At 38.0% G+C, this 15,354-nt stretch overlaps 1 protein-coding gene across 3 annotated transcripts in view; it reads right to left on the reverse strand.

Moving 5' to 3' along the window:
- Positions 1–15,354, reverse strand: part of INPP5F (inositol polyphosphate-5-phosphatase F) — a 93,290-nt gene that overhangs the window by 52,762 nt on the left and 25,174 nt on the right. For all 3 annotated transcript variants that reach the window (XM_079899539.1, XM_079899540.1, XM_079899541.1), the window contains one exon: positions 103–239. In XM_079899539.1, coding sequence (XP_079755665.1) covers positions 103–239 — 137 coding nt within the window. The remainder of the gene's footprint in view (positions 1–102; positions 240–15,354) is intronic.

Below are 15,354 nucleotides of genomic sequence, written 5' to 3' on the forward strand. Positions count from 1 at the left end.
CAGCTCTAAAACTCTATGATTCTGGTCTATTAAACCAAATCCCCATAGTTGCCATTACATCTATATCAAGTTTCCATAAAATTTCCTGAGACTTTACCTTACCTCTAGCTCAAGATCCTGAGGTTCCATTTCAGAAAGTGATAGCACAGCAATTTTGGTAACTTTACAGACCTCATGGTCTCCTGGAAGTTTGCCCACCAAAGCTTTCTGCCGAATTAAAATAAGCCACCATGGTAGATCTGAAAGAGAAAAGTCATATTTAATGTCTGGCTTCTATAAAGTGGTACTGTCCTGGCAAGCTGAAGGTGAATAATCAAACACAGTGTGCAAAAGATACAACCCTTTAAAGCAGCGGTCCCCAACCTTTTAGGCACCAGGGACCGGTTTCGTGGAAGACAATTTTTCCACGGCCGAGGCGGGTTGGGGTGTGGTTCAGGTGGTAATGTGAGCGGTGGGGGGGATGGTTCAGGTAGCAACGCGAGCAATGGTTCAAGCAGTAATGCAAGCGATGGGGAGCGGCAGATGAAGCTTTACCTGCTCCCCCCTCCTCCCCGCCCCGCTCACCCTGTTGCGTGGCCCGGTTCCTAACAGGCTGTGGACTGGTACCTTTTAGAGCACAACAAAGATACAAAAATGACCCTTAAATGTATGAAAAGATTTTCAATGGAGATGTAAATTAAAATGTTGCAATATCATTCTCACCCATCAGCTTGGGGATAATAAAAAAGTATGACAGCACATTCGCTGGCCAGGCTGTGGAAACCAGGCACTCTCCTAGTGCTGGTGGGAATACAAATGCACACAACTTTTCTGGAGGGAAATTTTGTGATAACTAATAATAAAACATACACACTTACCTTTGAACCTAGCAATCCCACTCTTGTGAATTTACCTTGAAGACACACCTCAACAACACAAAAGTACACATACTCAAATCTATTCATTGCAGCAGTTTACAACTGTAAAATACTGGAAACAACTAGAATGCCCAGACATAGGAGAATGGCTGAATAAACTATGGCACATCTATGCAGTAGAGTACTATGCAGCTGTAAAAAAGCATTCTGTAAACTGCTAAGAAGTGATTCCTCGATACATTAAGGGGATAAACTGGATATTATTAATATACAATAAGGGTATTACATAATAAGATATAGTATTAAATTGAAGCACAAAAGAGTATCTAGAGTGTGCCACCCTTTCTGTAAGAAAGATGAGAAAATATGCACATATCTGCTCATTTGTACAAAAAAAAGAGGAAAGAGAAATTAGAAATTAATGAGATTGGTTACTGAACAAGGAGTAGGTGGAAATGACATGGAAGGAAGAGAAAACAGGAATGGCATAAAAGGGATCAGGGGGATGACATCTCTCCAAGTATACCCTTTCACGTAGTTCTGACTCTTAGAATCATGGTAATGTTTCACATCCCCTCAAAAACAAGTAGTTCAAATTAACCAGAATGTGAAGGGAACCCAAAACAAAATGCAAAGAGTAACCCAACTCTGTTACAAATGGAAAACGTAACCATAATGTAGGAGATAAGGAAGAAATAAACTAATCTAAATAACTTTGGAAAACAATATTTTGCAAGGATAAAGACAAAAAGAACTGTATACAATATTGTACTCTGGTTAGTGAATTATTTTTCAGAAGAGTATGAGTTAGCAATTCCAAAACTACTTTATGTGTACACTAGGACTGAGCAAATAAGTAAATATATTGAAGAAAGTGGGGGAGGGGTGTAAAACAAATGAAAGAAGTATTTAATAATTACAAGAAAGAAAGGAAAGAAAACACTTAGAGGCCCAATAGTTATCTTTCCAATCCAAATTTCTACTTCTCACAAAAGATTTCTATTTAACTGAGAAATGGTCTATGAAAGACAGCATCCAAAAGCAATTTTTCATTTTATGAGACTCTACACCCTTTAAAAATACTACCTAATTAGTACCAAAAATAAAAATAATTGAAACAGTGTTTCAGGAATTTCTTACTATAGAAAAATAGCATGATGGATATATATTCCCCTTATGAAAAAATATTTTTAAAAGATATATAGTATTTTAATTTCCCCCATTTTTCCCCCAAATATTAGTCAACTCTCATTTGAGGGAAAGTGCTCTGGAGATGTGCTTAAAGCATTTCATAAATGCAAGAATTTGGAAACGTTTCATAGTTCTTTATAAAATAGGGTAGAAATCTACTTCAAAGTTTCAAGGCTTTTGCAGGTCATTTCATTAATATCATTAAACTTTAACCAAGGACCTACCATGTGCTGGGAAGTACGTCAGGCACAGATTAAGGTTACCAAGCACCTAACACACAATAAACCTAACACAAAATAAATAAAGCACATAATACATAATAAACTGTTGAATGCTAATACAGTCTGCTGAATAAAAAGAAATTCTTACCACAGGTCTCTTAACCTCACAGGAATAATTTCTATTTTACACTGAACAATTTAGTGTTGGCAGATGATCAGACAAGCCAACATTAGGAAGCCCTCTTCCCAGTTTATGCCTTCTTGCTTTCATATTAACATTAAGAATTGCGATTTTAAGAAATTACAGCAATGACAAAAACACAATGTGCACAATCAAATGTAATAAATGTCTTTCCAATAAGCCATCTAATGGTATAGTACCAAAAATATAAAAATACTAAATTTCAAACACAGAGGTTTTACCCCACACATAGACTCACTTGGGAAACGAAAGGCATGCTTTTTTCCACAAAAACATTGGTATTGTCAATACTGAAATTCAACTTACAAACTCAAATACATTTAAAAATAAAATACGCATATTTTTAGAGTTTAGCTAGCTAAACTCATACACAGAAACTGAAAAACTGAGGTGCTTCTATAAAAAAAATTACAGACTTAAGTTCAATATGCCTGAGGGATTATAATGAATACTAAATCTGAGAAAATACCATGTAAATGATCTCAAACAAAAGAGAAAAAATTTTGTAAACAGTAGCTTTCCCTTTTCAGAGAAGCCTCAGTGTTCTGGACTTTGAGGTCAGAACTCAGACTCAAATTTTAGCTGCCTTATTTATTTGTCATGTACTTCAGCTTAATACTTAACTGCTCCAATTCTTGGTTTTCTCATCTGTAGAATGGGATAAAACCACCTATTTCAGAGAGTATCTATGAGGACTAAATAATTTTTATAATTCCTGTTATTATTACTAAAAGCTAATGTTTACCAGGTAGCAAAACATATGATAAACCTATGGTAAATAAAACAATGTGGTGCCAGTACAAGAATGGACAAATGAATACTAGAAAAGAACAGAGAAGACAGACGCAGACCCATGTAAATATGGGCATCTAGTAAATGATAATAAAGAGGGGGAAAGCATGGTGTGTCAATAATTAGTGTTGAAATACATACTGAAGTATCTGCAGAAAAACATCTGGAATCTGCTTTGAAATAATTTAGACGCTGGGAGTGTGGGGACCATGAATAAAAATGTCTTTTTGTAGTTGACTTCCAACCAGCTCTACAAATTGCACTGGGTTAAAATCTCATAAGTCTTTTAATATACAGTTTCCTGTCTTACTGTTTTCAGTCTTACACACTGATCAAAATGAAAAAACTAAGGGTAAGATAGATAAGGAAATCGATATTTACTAGTTATAGTCTAAGTAAGGTGGGATGATGAAAATGTCCTGGAATTAGATAGTGGTGATGGTTGTACAACCTTATGATGATACTAAACACCATTGAATTGTAATTTAAGAGTGAATTTTATGGTGTGTGAACTACGTCTCAATCATTTTTTAAAAAACAAACTCCTTCTAAAGAACAAAAGAACTTGTTAGGAGTCTTATCTACCACAGCAGAGAGTAAAAAACTAAAAAGTGGGCTTCCCTGGTGGCGCAGTGATTAAGAATCCGCCTGCCAAGGCAGGGGACACGGGTTCGAGCCCTGGTCCGAGAACATTCTCACATGCCATGGAGCAACTGAGCCCATGCACCACAACTACTGAGCCTGCACTCTAGAGCCCGTGAGCCACAACTACTGAAGCCCACGCACCTAGAACCCGTGCTTTGCAACAAGAGAAGCCACCGCAATGAGAAGCCCGTGCGCCACAAGGAAGAGTAGCCCCCGCTCACCGCAACTAGAGAAAGCCTGCACTCAGCAATGAGGACCCAACGCAGCCATAAATAAATAAATAAATGAAAAAAACTAAAAAGTGTATTTCCTGTCAAACACAGAGACACAGGTATTTGAAATAGTGTTCAAAGGAACATTAAAATCATAATGGAAAGAAAATGAAAAATTTGAATTGGACACTAAGATATTTCTAGGCTGCCCCTAGAAAACAAAACAAAACAAACAAAAAACCTCATGAGAAAAAAAAAAAAAAAAAAAAAAAAAAACCTCATGAGAAATAGCAATATGTATTCCTGTAATTATTTTGCCTTAGGTGAAACAAAACACAATAATAAAGACATAGAAGCCTGGAAGTTCGGCAAGAATGAGCATGTTAGTTACAGGGTTAAATGATCCAAATATATTTTCTCTAGTTTGTGCTTTAAGCCAAGAAAAATGTAAAAGTATTGATATATAGCATCACTACTGTTTAGCAATCCCAGTATCCAGTCAGGCATAGTTTTGTAATAAAGTTTTTAAAAGCACAAATGCAGGTTACCGCATTAATTTATATCACCCACCAGCAGAAGAAACTTGGCTCAATTAAAGCTGCCACACTGAACTCTGGATATGCGGTACAACCATGTGTCAAAGGTAATTTAGTCTAGCAAGGTCTTTCAGCATAAAGATATTTTTTCAACTTTTTAAACATTTTACAATGGGAAAAAAGGTCAATTTTGTAACCCTGACTCCTTCAGGAAAAGACAGACAGGAAAATCTGACTTCCCCAGCAAGATAATAAAACTGATTAGGAAGTGATTATCTTGAAAACCATGACCAGTTAGGGCAAACTAAAACAATAGTCCTGGAAAAGATTCAATTGCTTGCCCTATACAATAACTGACTCAGTTAAAAGAGGATAAGTAATGGCAGGATAAAGATTTTCATTTAAAAAAAAAATTTTTTTTTTCCTAAAATTGGATGAAACTCTTTTCTCCCTACTCGTGACCTCACCTCTAGGAAGTACTGCATCTTACATATTTCTCAACATGACTATCCATCCTACTGACATATAGAAAAGATAAGCATTTGATCCAACAATGAACGTCTAGCAATCCTTTTCATTTTTATTAATGTTAATTCGATAGGAAATAAAGGAATACATTCCATTTGTTTAAAAATGTAAACATTACATATACAATTAATGTTCCCTTTGACCATTGTTCCCCACTCCATGGCAATTCTTTAAATCTAATCCAAACCCCACCTTGTGAGTTCTCTCATATAAGGAGACTAGCAGAGACTAGGAGAGCAATTGGTTACCATTGTTGGCATTAGTCCTTTTAATCTTACTTGAGAGTTTAACAATGACCTTTTAAACATACATAATTTAGGGAATTTCCTGGTGGTCCAGTAGTTAGGACTCTGCGCTTCCATTACATGGGGCACTGGTTCGATGATCCCTGGTCGGGGAACTAAATTCCCACATTCTTTGAGAATGAGCCCCTAATAAGTATTTGGTGGGGTAATTTACCATTTTTTTTTTCTTCTGATGCAACACAGCTTTATCTAGTCTTTCCAAAGCATTCAATTTAGCCTTCATAGAAACAGGAAGTCTTTCTTTTTGTATCAATACTCATAGTTGATGGGCTTATTTAACTATGTAATTACAATATCGAGTAAAACAAGTATGAACAGGATTGGAAATAAACACAATCCACCAGAAGGGAGAGGGCTTCCTACCCAGTCTCCCCCGGCCTTCAGAGCATCCAATGCATCTACCAACAGACTCTGCAGAGGCAGTAAGGCATGTTGGTTAATCTGGCAAACAGGTTAAGTGAGATTCAACTAAAAGAGCCCCTAGTGATAGAAATACATAGGCAGTACGTATTCTGTGGGCCAGACACTTGAAGTGAATGAAATATTTGCGTGAAAATGATTTTGCTTTTCTGATATTTTTCTTCTGGCTCACCTTTTCCAAAGACTGGTTCTGATTTGAACTGGTTCAATGGGATTTTTTTTTAAGACTTAATTCTTTTAGAGAAAAAAAAACTTATTTATTTACTTTTGTAGCATACAAAGGTTCTGTTTTCACTGCTCTTTTGGACACTTTCCAGTTTCTCTGTGTCTCTCTATAAACATTCACGTTACGACCAAAGGCAAAAATAAAAAAGAAGGTGGATCTGATAATGACTCTCATATGTTTTCCTCCTTTAGCTTGTCCCAATCCTGCAGACTATATTCCTGAGGACAAAGCACTTCCTTCACCTCTCCTAGGTCCACGTCACCTGGAGTGTCCAACAGGAGAAGCTGGGAAATGACAAAGCAGAGAGAACCCTGCTGCCTTAACACTCGAAATCAGCACAATAGAATTTATAATTATATCCGCATGCCAATAAATACTAACCCAGGTGGTTACTACATACTCCGAAGTTGTAACATAATATTCAAGTAACAAATATTTAAATTCTTGAAGAGCGTCTGTAGATTACGACTCTAATAAATGCTCGGAGTCTGCATTTGCACCAGATGAATCAGAGAATGGAGATGTGTCGGTAAGAAGGAAAAAAGAGAATTAGGAAAGGGGATTATAGTTGGCTCACCTTTCCTTTCTTCTGTGTCAAGCTGATAATAAGAATACTCATATGTTTCTCTGCCGTTTCAAGTTGACAGTCTAACTAATAAGTTTAAGGCAAATGACTCATTGCCCTTTTTATATTTTAAGGCTTAGGTGTGTACAAATTTAAAATTGCTATATCTTTCTGGTGACTTGAACTTTTGCTATTTTTGAAATGTATATCTTTTTTATGCTTCTTGTCTTAAAGTCTGTTTTGATATTGGGATAGACACATTATTTTTCAGTAGGTTAGCATTTGCTTGGTTTCTCTTTTTTTTCTATCCTTTTACTTTGGACCATTCTATATACATACACATATACCTAAGGTATTTGTCTTAAAAGCAGCTTGTAGATGAATTTTATTGTTTTTCCATTATGAAAAGCTTTGTTTTTTAACTGAGTACTAAGTCCATTTGTATGTAATGTAATTGTTGGTAAACTTAAGAATCATTCTACCGTCTTACCATTTGTCCCACCTGTTCTACATGCTTTCTTTTCTTGCCTTCTTTTGGATTATTAAGTGTTAAAATTATTATTATTCCATTTCCCCCTTTATTAGGTTTTTACAATCTTTTATTATGCTATTAGTGGTTATATTGTAGGGTCTGATAATACGAGCCCTAACTTACAAAAGCCTAATGTAAATTAGTATTTTTGCCAGTTCCTGGACAGTGAAAGGACCTTAGAACACCAGCCCTTTCTAGCTCACTATTGTTACTATTATTGTTGTGTGTTTTCATTCTGCGTTAATTTTAAACCTCATATAAAGCCAACTTTATTTAAATTTACCAACACATTTACTCTTTCTACTGACCTTCACTCCTTCCTACAACTCCACACTCCCATCTGGAATTATGTTCCTTTTACCTGAAGAATTCTTAGTATTTCTTTTAGTGCAGATACTGCTGATGACAAATTCTTTGTTTGGCTCAAAATGTCTTTTTTTCCTTAATTTTTGAAGGTATAAAATTCTAGACAGGCACTTTGAAGACAGCATTCCACTGTCTTCCAGCTTCCATTGTTCCTATCAAGGCTGATTGAATGCCCTTGAATTTAATGTGTGGTTTTTCTCTGGCTGCTTTAGGATGTTTTCTTTGTCTTTAGTTTTCATCAGTTTTACTACAAGGTGTCTAAGGGTGGTTTTCTTTGTATTTTTTCCCTTGCAGTTCAAAGTATTTCTTGACATTGTGACTTGTATTTATAGTTGGTTTTCGAAAATTCTTGGCTATTATCTCTTCAAGTACTGCTAGTCTCTTGCTGTCAGAAACAATCTGTCTAGTTTCTCTTGATCTCATTTTTTAAAATGTACGAAGTATCGTTAAATGATCCGTTATATAATATATTAACACACTATGCATTTTAAGAGACTCTAATAATTGGGTAATGTCTTAACGGCTTATCTCAAGATAAATTATGTTCCAATTTGAAGGATCCTGCTTTTCTTTTTTTTTTAAAACAAATCTTTGGTAGGAATTTAAATTCAGTCCAATGTGTGCATAAAACCTACTTCATTGATACCTATTGCATAAGCTATTAATTGGCCATTTAGTACTTTTAAATGAATATGAGCATAAGTCTATAGGTTTTATGCAAACTTATGCATGAATTTAGATTTCTACTAAAGATATGGATTCATGGTATGTTTAATATAATATTTTGCTTTATATTTAAGGTTATTTCTATTTTTTAAAACTACATTAAGAAAAATGCTTTCTTTTCCTAATGGAAATAGAGCACTATACATCTTTGAATATATTTCAGGGAGCAACGTACACCATTATACATCAGTTAAGTAGAAATACAAGTAACAGTACCAGCACACCAGAGCTATTTTTTTCAAAGTACATCATATTGGGCTTCTAATACTCTCAGTGACCAAAGAGCCAATTATTAATTTGTTCATTTTCCAAGCATAGTAACTACTCAGTGTTTCTTGATGGGTCACTCTGTTGCCTACTAAAGTTTCCTAAGTCTGGGTATATAGAAAACTGACAATGACTCATAAGAACAGCATCTAGGGCCAAGAGGTACACTTATTAGGCTCCATTTCAAAAGTATCAAATGGTGGAATCAGAAGCATCTTCAGCTTAACCTATGAATTTAAATTCATCCTAATAATAAAATCCTTAATAATGACCTGCCATAAAATGAAATAATCTATTATACGCCATAAAAATATAAAGTCTTTTCTATTTATAATAGTCCTAGAAAACTATAAAAGTCTAACTTACAGAGTATCCATGGGCAAAATGAGTTTCTATACAAAAGTACATTTTCCAGGGAGTTCCCTGGCAGTCCTGGTTAGGACTCCACGCTTTCACTGCTGAGGGGATGAGTTCAATCCCTGGTTGGGGAACTGAGATCCCACAAGCTGCATGGTGCGGCCAAACAAAAAGTGGGGACTTCCCTGGTGGCACAGTGGTTAAGAATCTGCCTGCCAATGCAGGGGACACGGGTTCGAGCCCTGGTCAGGGAAGATCCCACATGCCGCGGAGCAACTAAGCCTGTGTGCCACAACTACTGAGCCTGCGATCTAGAGCCCGCCAGCCACAACTACTGAAGCCCGCGCGCCTCGAGCCCGTGCTCTGCAACAAGAGAAGCCACCGCGATGAGAAGCCCGCGCACCACAACGAAGAGTAGCCCCCGCTCGCTGCAACTAGAGAAAGCCCGTGCACAGCAATGAAGACCCAACACAGCCAAAAATAAATAAAATAAAATAAAAATTTAAAAAGTCAACATTATAAAAATAAAAAGTACATTTTCCAGATAACTATATCTTTATCTTCCTAAAGTGCTAAGATGTTTTCTTACACGTTTATTTAAAATGTTAATATATTACATACTTTCCTACCTATTAAACCCAGGCATACTAAATATAATTGGGATTTTTATTTATGATGAAGGTTTATCATCATGAAGATAAATTACTGCTTTGGGGGGTGACATAAGTATGCTTCAAGGTTGGAGGTGACTGGCCCCTGTGCATGAAGGGACCCAAGCCTACCGGCTGTAAAAAACCTGATAGCCAAGAACCAAGATCTTCTTTCTTAAACACAATTAGACCTGATAATAATTTGATTGTAATCACTTCAAAATGTTCAATAAGAATATAAAGGAGGAAATAAATATAGGAAGCACGTTTATAGCTGGCCCATACAGTCAGTCAATCTTACCTTAACAAGCCTCTTCTCTTTATGGAGTAAAAAAACTTTTAATATCACTGCCATAGGGATCATTGAGGGAAACAACTAGAGTTTAAGAACAAATTCATTTATAACTAGAAAAAGGAACGATCGTGAAACAGAAGAGGCAAGTTGGCTTGCCTCTAAAGTTTCTCTCTGCCTGAGGATATAAAAATCTGCCAGTTAGAGGTACGCTCAGAACTAGGCAGCATGCTTATCTGATGACCCTTGAGAGAGCTCAGAACTATGGGGCACCTTCATGTGTCCAGTTCAAGTACTGCTCCTACCGGGGAGGTGGAACCATCTGCACCAAGGAGATTGGAGCTCAGATCAGGGACAAGGGAGGTGATGGAAAATTCTGAAGCATAAAGTAATGGAGCAGGCTGAGGGGAGCAAAGAGAGGAGGGAAGGGTCATTCAGCACCGAGGTACCTGGGAAGAGAGTAAAAGGAAGAGGGAAGCAAAAACCAGAGACAAGAAGATGCCAAAGAAAGGAACCAATTGTACCACTTAGCTGCCTGCTTCCAAGACCCAAAGCTATTAACAGAATAGGTCAGCTAAACTACAATTAAAGAATCTTTTAAGGATTAACCAGGAACCTAGTCACCAATGTAAATCTTACCTCCAAAATAAGGAGTTCTGAGACCCTCGTGAATGAAAAAGCGAATATAAAATGACTGTTTTTAAATTACATTGTAGATTATTTGGTAGAAATGTTATGTTATGAATAATACTGTTTCTTTCTTTTTTTTTTTTTTGGCTGAGTTGGGTCTTCGTTGCTGCCCGCGGGCTTTCTCTAGTTGCGGCGGGGTGCGGGGGGCTACACTTCAATGCGGTGCGTGGACTTCTCATTGTGGTGGCTTCTCTTGTTGCAGAGCACAGGCTCTAGGCGTGTGGGCTTCAGTAGTTGTGGCTCACGGGCTCTAGAGTGCAGGCTCAGTCATGGCACACGGGCTTAGCTGCTCTGCGGCATGTGGGATCTTCCCTGACCAGGGATTGAACCTGTGTCCCCTGCATTGGCAGGTGGATTCTTAACCACTGCGCCACCAGGCAAGTCCCGAATAACACTGTTTCTTTAAAATACTTCCTTCAAATCAACTTTAGTACGTGAAAAAAAGTCATCTTTGTTACCAAAAGGTAGATTACTTAATTTTTAAATTAAGTTAAAATCAGAAGTAATGACAACAGGATACAACAAAAGCTATTCTCTGACTTAAATATTTTCAATGGCTTTATTGAGATATAATTCATATACCTTAAAATTCACTCATTTTAAGTATAACAAGTCAACGATTCTGAAGAATTTAGAGTTGTACAACCATCATCGCAATCCTTACATGTTTTTATTATATGAGTTGTCAGTAGACAATAAAACAATCCACTTCTCTCAAGTGCAACTGTACGCAGACAATTGAACTTGTATTTAAACAGAAGCACTATCTAAAGACCGTGCCTGAGAAGCAGGGCTCCAGCAGAGGCTGAGAGCTCTGCAGGGACCCTGTCAGGCTTCTCTTCCTTTTTCTCCAGTGCCCTTGAGCAGTGGGGTTTTCTAATGGCTTTTTAGGAAACTACTAAGGCAACGCTGGTGACACTCCATTCATTAAACACTAAAGTATAAAAATATTTCATGTCGTTGAGTGTCATAGCAAGGTCTCCACTGACAGCCACGGACCAAACTCAAACTTTTTAAATCATACTCATAATACACTTTAGCATTTTAATGATCGAGATATCCTCACCACTTTAAAAGTGAAGAAACAGCAGATGGTGTGTACTACTTGAATGAATGGGAGCGACTTGAGTGAACTGTGTCTGTAGCTGCTCAATACTAGGAGTAGTAATTCACTTAATTACTACTAACCTAAGAGCCTCTATTGCTAAATTAATCAGGATTCCTGACAATTCTCTCTTCAAACTATTTCTGAATATACTGTAGGAAAAATACTTTTGCATTTTATATTCAGATATTTCTTACCCTAACGAGCTTATCCTCTTCTCAGTCTTCAAAACACGTATCCCCCGGGGATACGTTCCAGGACCCCAAGTGGATGCCTGAACCCACAGGTAGAACCTAGCCCTATATATACATTCTTTCTTGAACACTGGGATCATTACTAAGTAAAATAAGCATCACTTGAACACAGCACTGTGATACCTCAACAGTCGATCTGATAACTGAAACGATTACTAAATGACTAATGGGCTGATAGCATACAGTGTGGATAAGCTGGACAAAGGGACGATTCACATCCCAGGCAGGAGGAAGCAGAACAGTGAGATTTCATCACACCGCTCGGGATGGCGTGCAATTTAAAACTTATGAATTGTTTGGAATTTTCCATTTAATATTTTCGGACCATGGCTGACCGCAGGTAACTGAAACTTTGGAAAGTGAAACCACGGATAAGGGGGGGACTACTGGAGATTTTAATTTAAAGAGTTTGTGTAATCCATTTACAGCCTCCAGCCTCGAGCAATCTCTTCCTGGCTCTGTGATGATACAGCTATCTCCTGGATGGAAGGCATCCCTAAGGAAGTGGTGTTTGGGTTGAGGCCTGAAATATTAGTATGATAATCTGGACAGGGCCAAGGTGAGGGGTGGGGAATGAGAGGAAAGTAGTCGTTGGCAGAGTTAGCAGCTGTGCAAAAAGACTCCCGTGATTGAGAAAACACATTTCAGTCCTCAACTCAGACATCACTTCCTCAGGGATGCCTTCCATCCAGGAGCCCCCGCTACCACCAGTCAGGCCCCTCTGCTATGTGCTTCACAACATCCTACATTTTTCTTCTTCAGAAGCTTATGTTTAATGATAAAATTCTGATGGGGTAATTAATGTCTATCTCTTGGCTTCGATTCTATGCTCCTGGAAGCTTTGAATTTTGTTCATCCTGCAGCCCCCAGCACATAATAGGCACTCCGTCAATATTTATTAAATAACTATTTGTTGAATATTTTTGAATAGCCACTGCACAGGGGGACACAGCAGTGAGCAAAACACACATAGCCCCTGTCTTGGAGCTTATACCCTGGGGAAGGAGGATGGGTGGAAGAGGACAAACGAAAAAGAAGAAAACAAAAAATTAATGTGTAATTACAACTGTGGTAAGAGTTTGACTATCATCCTTACTCCCCCCTGGACACTACAAGGAATAGAAGACAATGATTTTTCATGAAGCTTTGCTTTTCCTTCATCTATTTAGCACATTACATGTCCCTTCTACTTTCTGTTCCTCATCTTAATAAATCCCAAGTGATCAAACCAAAGTCAGACACCTTCAGGTTGTCAAAAATAGGCTGCATTAGACCCTGGCTGAAAGTCCACCTGCCTGCATATGTCTGGGGAAGACATCTTCCAAACTGAAGAAAGGCTAATGGTTCTAAATTGTTGTTTTCTAGGCACCAGGGTTAATAGAACAATTTTGGGGACAGAGCTTGCTAAAAGGAAGGGCAATTATCAGCAAAGGATACCACAACCAAATAATACTTTTAAATTCTTCCAACACACATTTTTCTAAAGGGGCAGATGGATTATAAAATATAACCTTCACTAATGCTACTAATATTTCACTTCTAAAAACATTACTTTTTATAATCCCCACCATGTCACCTTTTAGTGACATGTTAGTGTCATTAGTTTCAGTAAACATTAATATTATTGGAAAAAAAAGTCTAAGTTTAAAATTTGTTCAAAATTGTATAGCTAGAACTTAAGTGGTTCTCTAGTGATATACGTGACACCTCTAAGTTACCTTTAAAACTAAGGAAAAACTAGTAATAGCCAGCATCTATTGAATGCCTACTATTAACAGGAGCTATGCTAAGCACTTCATGTAAGTTTTATTAACTCTTACAATAAACATATCTAGGAGGTGTCATCATCTTTGTCTTATAGTTGGCAACTGAGGCTTGGATGAAGTAACCTGATCCAAGGCAACTGTGTGATTTTACGGTTAGTCCACTGCTGGGGCCAGTGCCTACTCAGTGACATTTGGGGAATGGCCTATTCCACTGTAAAACAAAGGGTCAGAAGCAATGGGGGGAATTCTCTTTGACATGCTTTTGCAGTGAGTTTTCCAGTGAATGTTAGGTTCCTGTTAAGGGCTGAATTATGTTCCCTTAAAATTCATATGTTTGAATCCTAACCCCCAGTGCCTCAGAATGTGACCCTATTCTAAAAAGTGGGATCTTTAAAGGTGTAAGTAAGTTAAATGAGGTCATTAGGGAGGGCTCTAATCCAATACGACTGGTGTCCTTATAAGAGGAAATTTGAAGACAGACACTACACAGAGAGAAGACAATGTGAAGATGATGTGAAGACACAAGGAGAAGACAGCCATCTACAAGCCAACGAAAGAGATCTCAGAAGAAATCAACCCTGATGAAACCCTGATCTTAGACTTCAAGCCTCCAGAACTGCAAGAAAATAAATTTCTATTTAAGCCCCCCCAGTCTGTGGAACTTTGCTGCAGCAGCCCTAGCCAACTACTAACGGTTCCTAAGTCACGACTGCTTACATCCCATGAGCTTGATGACAGTCATGGCTCACCCACGCCGTTTTTAGACTGTCAATGACAACTATTCAAGTAAACTTATGTTCCCATCTCACTAGGCAAGAAAATTCGTGCATTAATATGTAGAGACTAAGTAGGAGGGAAACAGCAGTGAGAAAAAGTTTAAGTACAGACATTTTATTCCCCTCATCTTCTACCCCCAGAAGGTAAGATGCCCCCGTAGGAAAATGCACATGGAGTGATTATCTCCGTTATAACACATACCAGGAACACACTGCCCATCGGCCAAGGTGGTAGTGTGATCAGAGCAAGAGCTTTAATGGGACACAGGGAGGGCAGGAGACGAGGCATGCCCAGGACAGAGGATGAAGAAAGAGAAGGTGACAAGAGTAAGATGGATGCTCAGGGGGTGGGAGCTGGGGGTGGACTGATACACAGGGTGCGGCTGCAGTTCTCTTGTGGGTGAGGGGAAGAACAGCAGGGGGCCCAGAAAAAACTTTCCTTTGCTTCCTCCCCACACCCTTTCTTAACAGCCAAACCTTAGAAGTGATGGGGCAGGAGGAAGAAAAAAGAAAAAAAAAAAAAAAAAAAGGGACAGGTTAGGAGAGTGAAAAACTGAGACACCTTCCCTGCCCTTCTTTACTTCTTTTTAGTATTTTTTTCTCTAGTTCACTCTATTCCCCACCTTTCCCTCTTCCAAAATATCCTATATAACAGATATCTACACTGCCTACCAACTTCTTGTTTTTGGTCCAAAGAAAGGCACGTGGTGCAAGGAGAGAAAGTGCATGTAAACGGGCTGACCACAGGAACTGCCCACACCTCCGCTACCTCCTAATGACCATACTTTGACTGCATCAAACTCATCAGCCAGTAACATATTTGTACATTGCTTGTAGGAAATGACTTTGGGTTGTCTGCCAAGGACAAACCCT

This window comes from Stenella coeruleoalba, assembly GCF_951394435.1.
Source record: "Stenella coeruleoalba genome assembly, chromosome: 16".
NCBI lineage: Eukaryota > Metazoa > Chordata > Mammalia > Artiodactyla > Delphinidae > Stenella > Stenella coeruleoalba.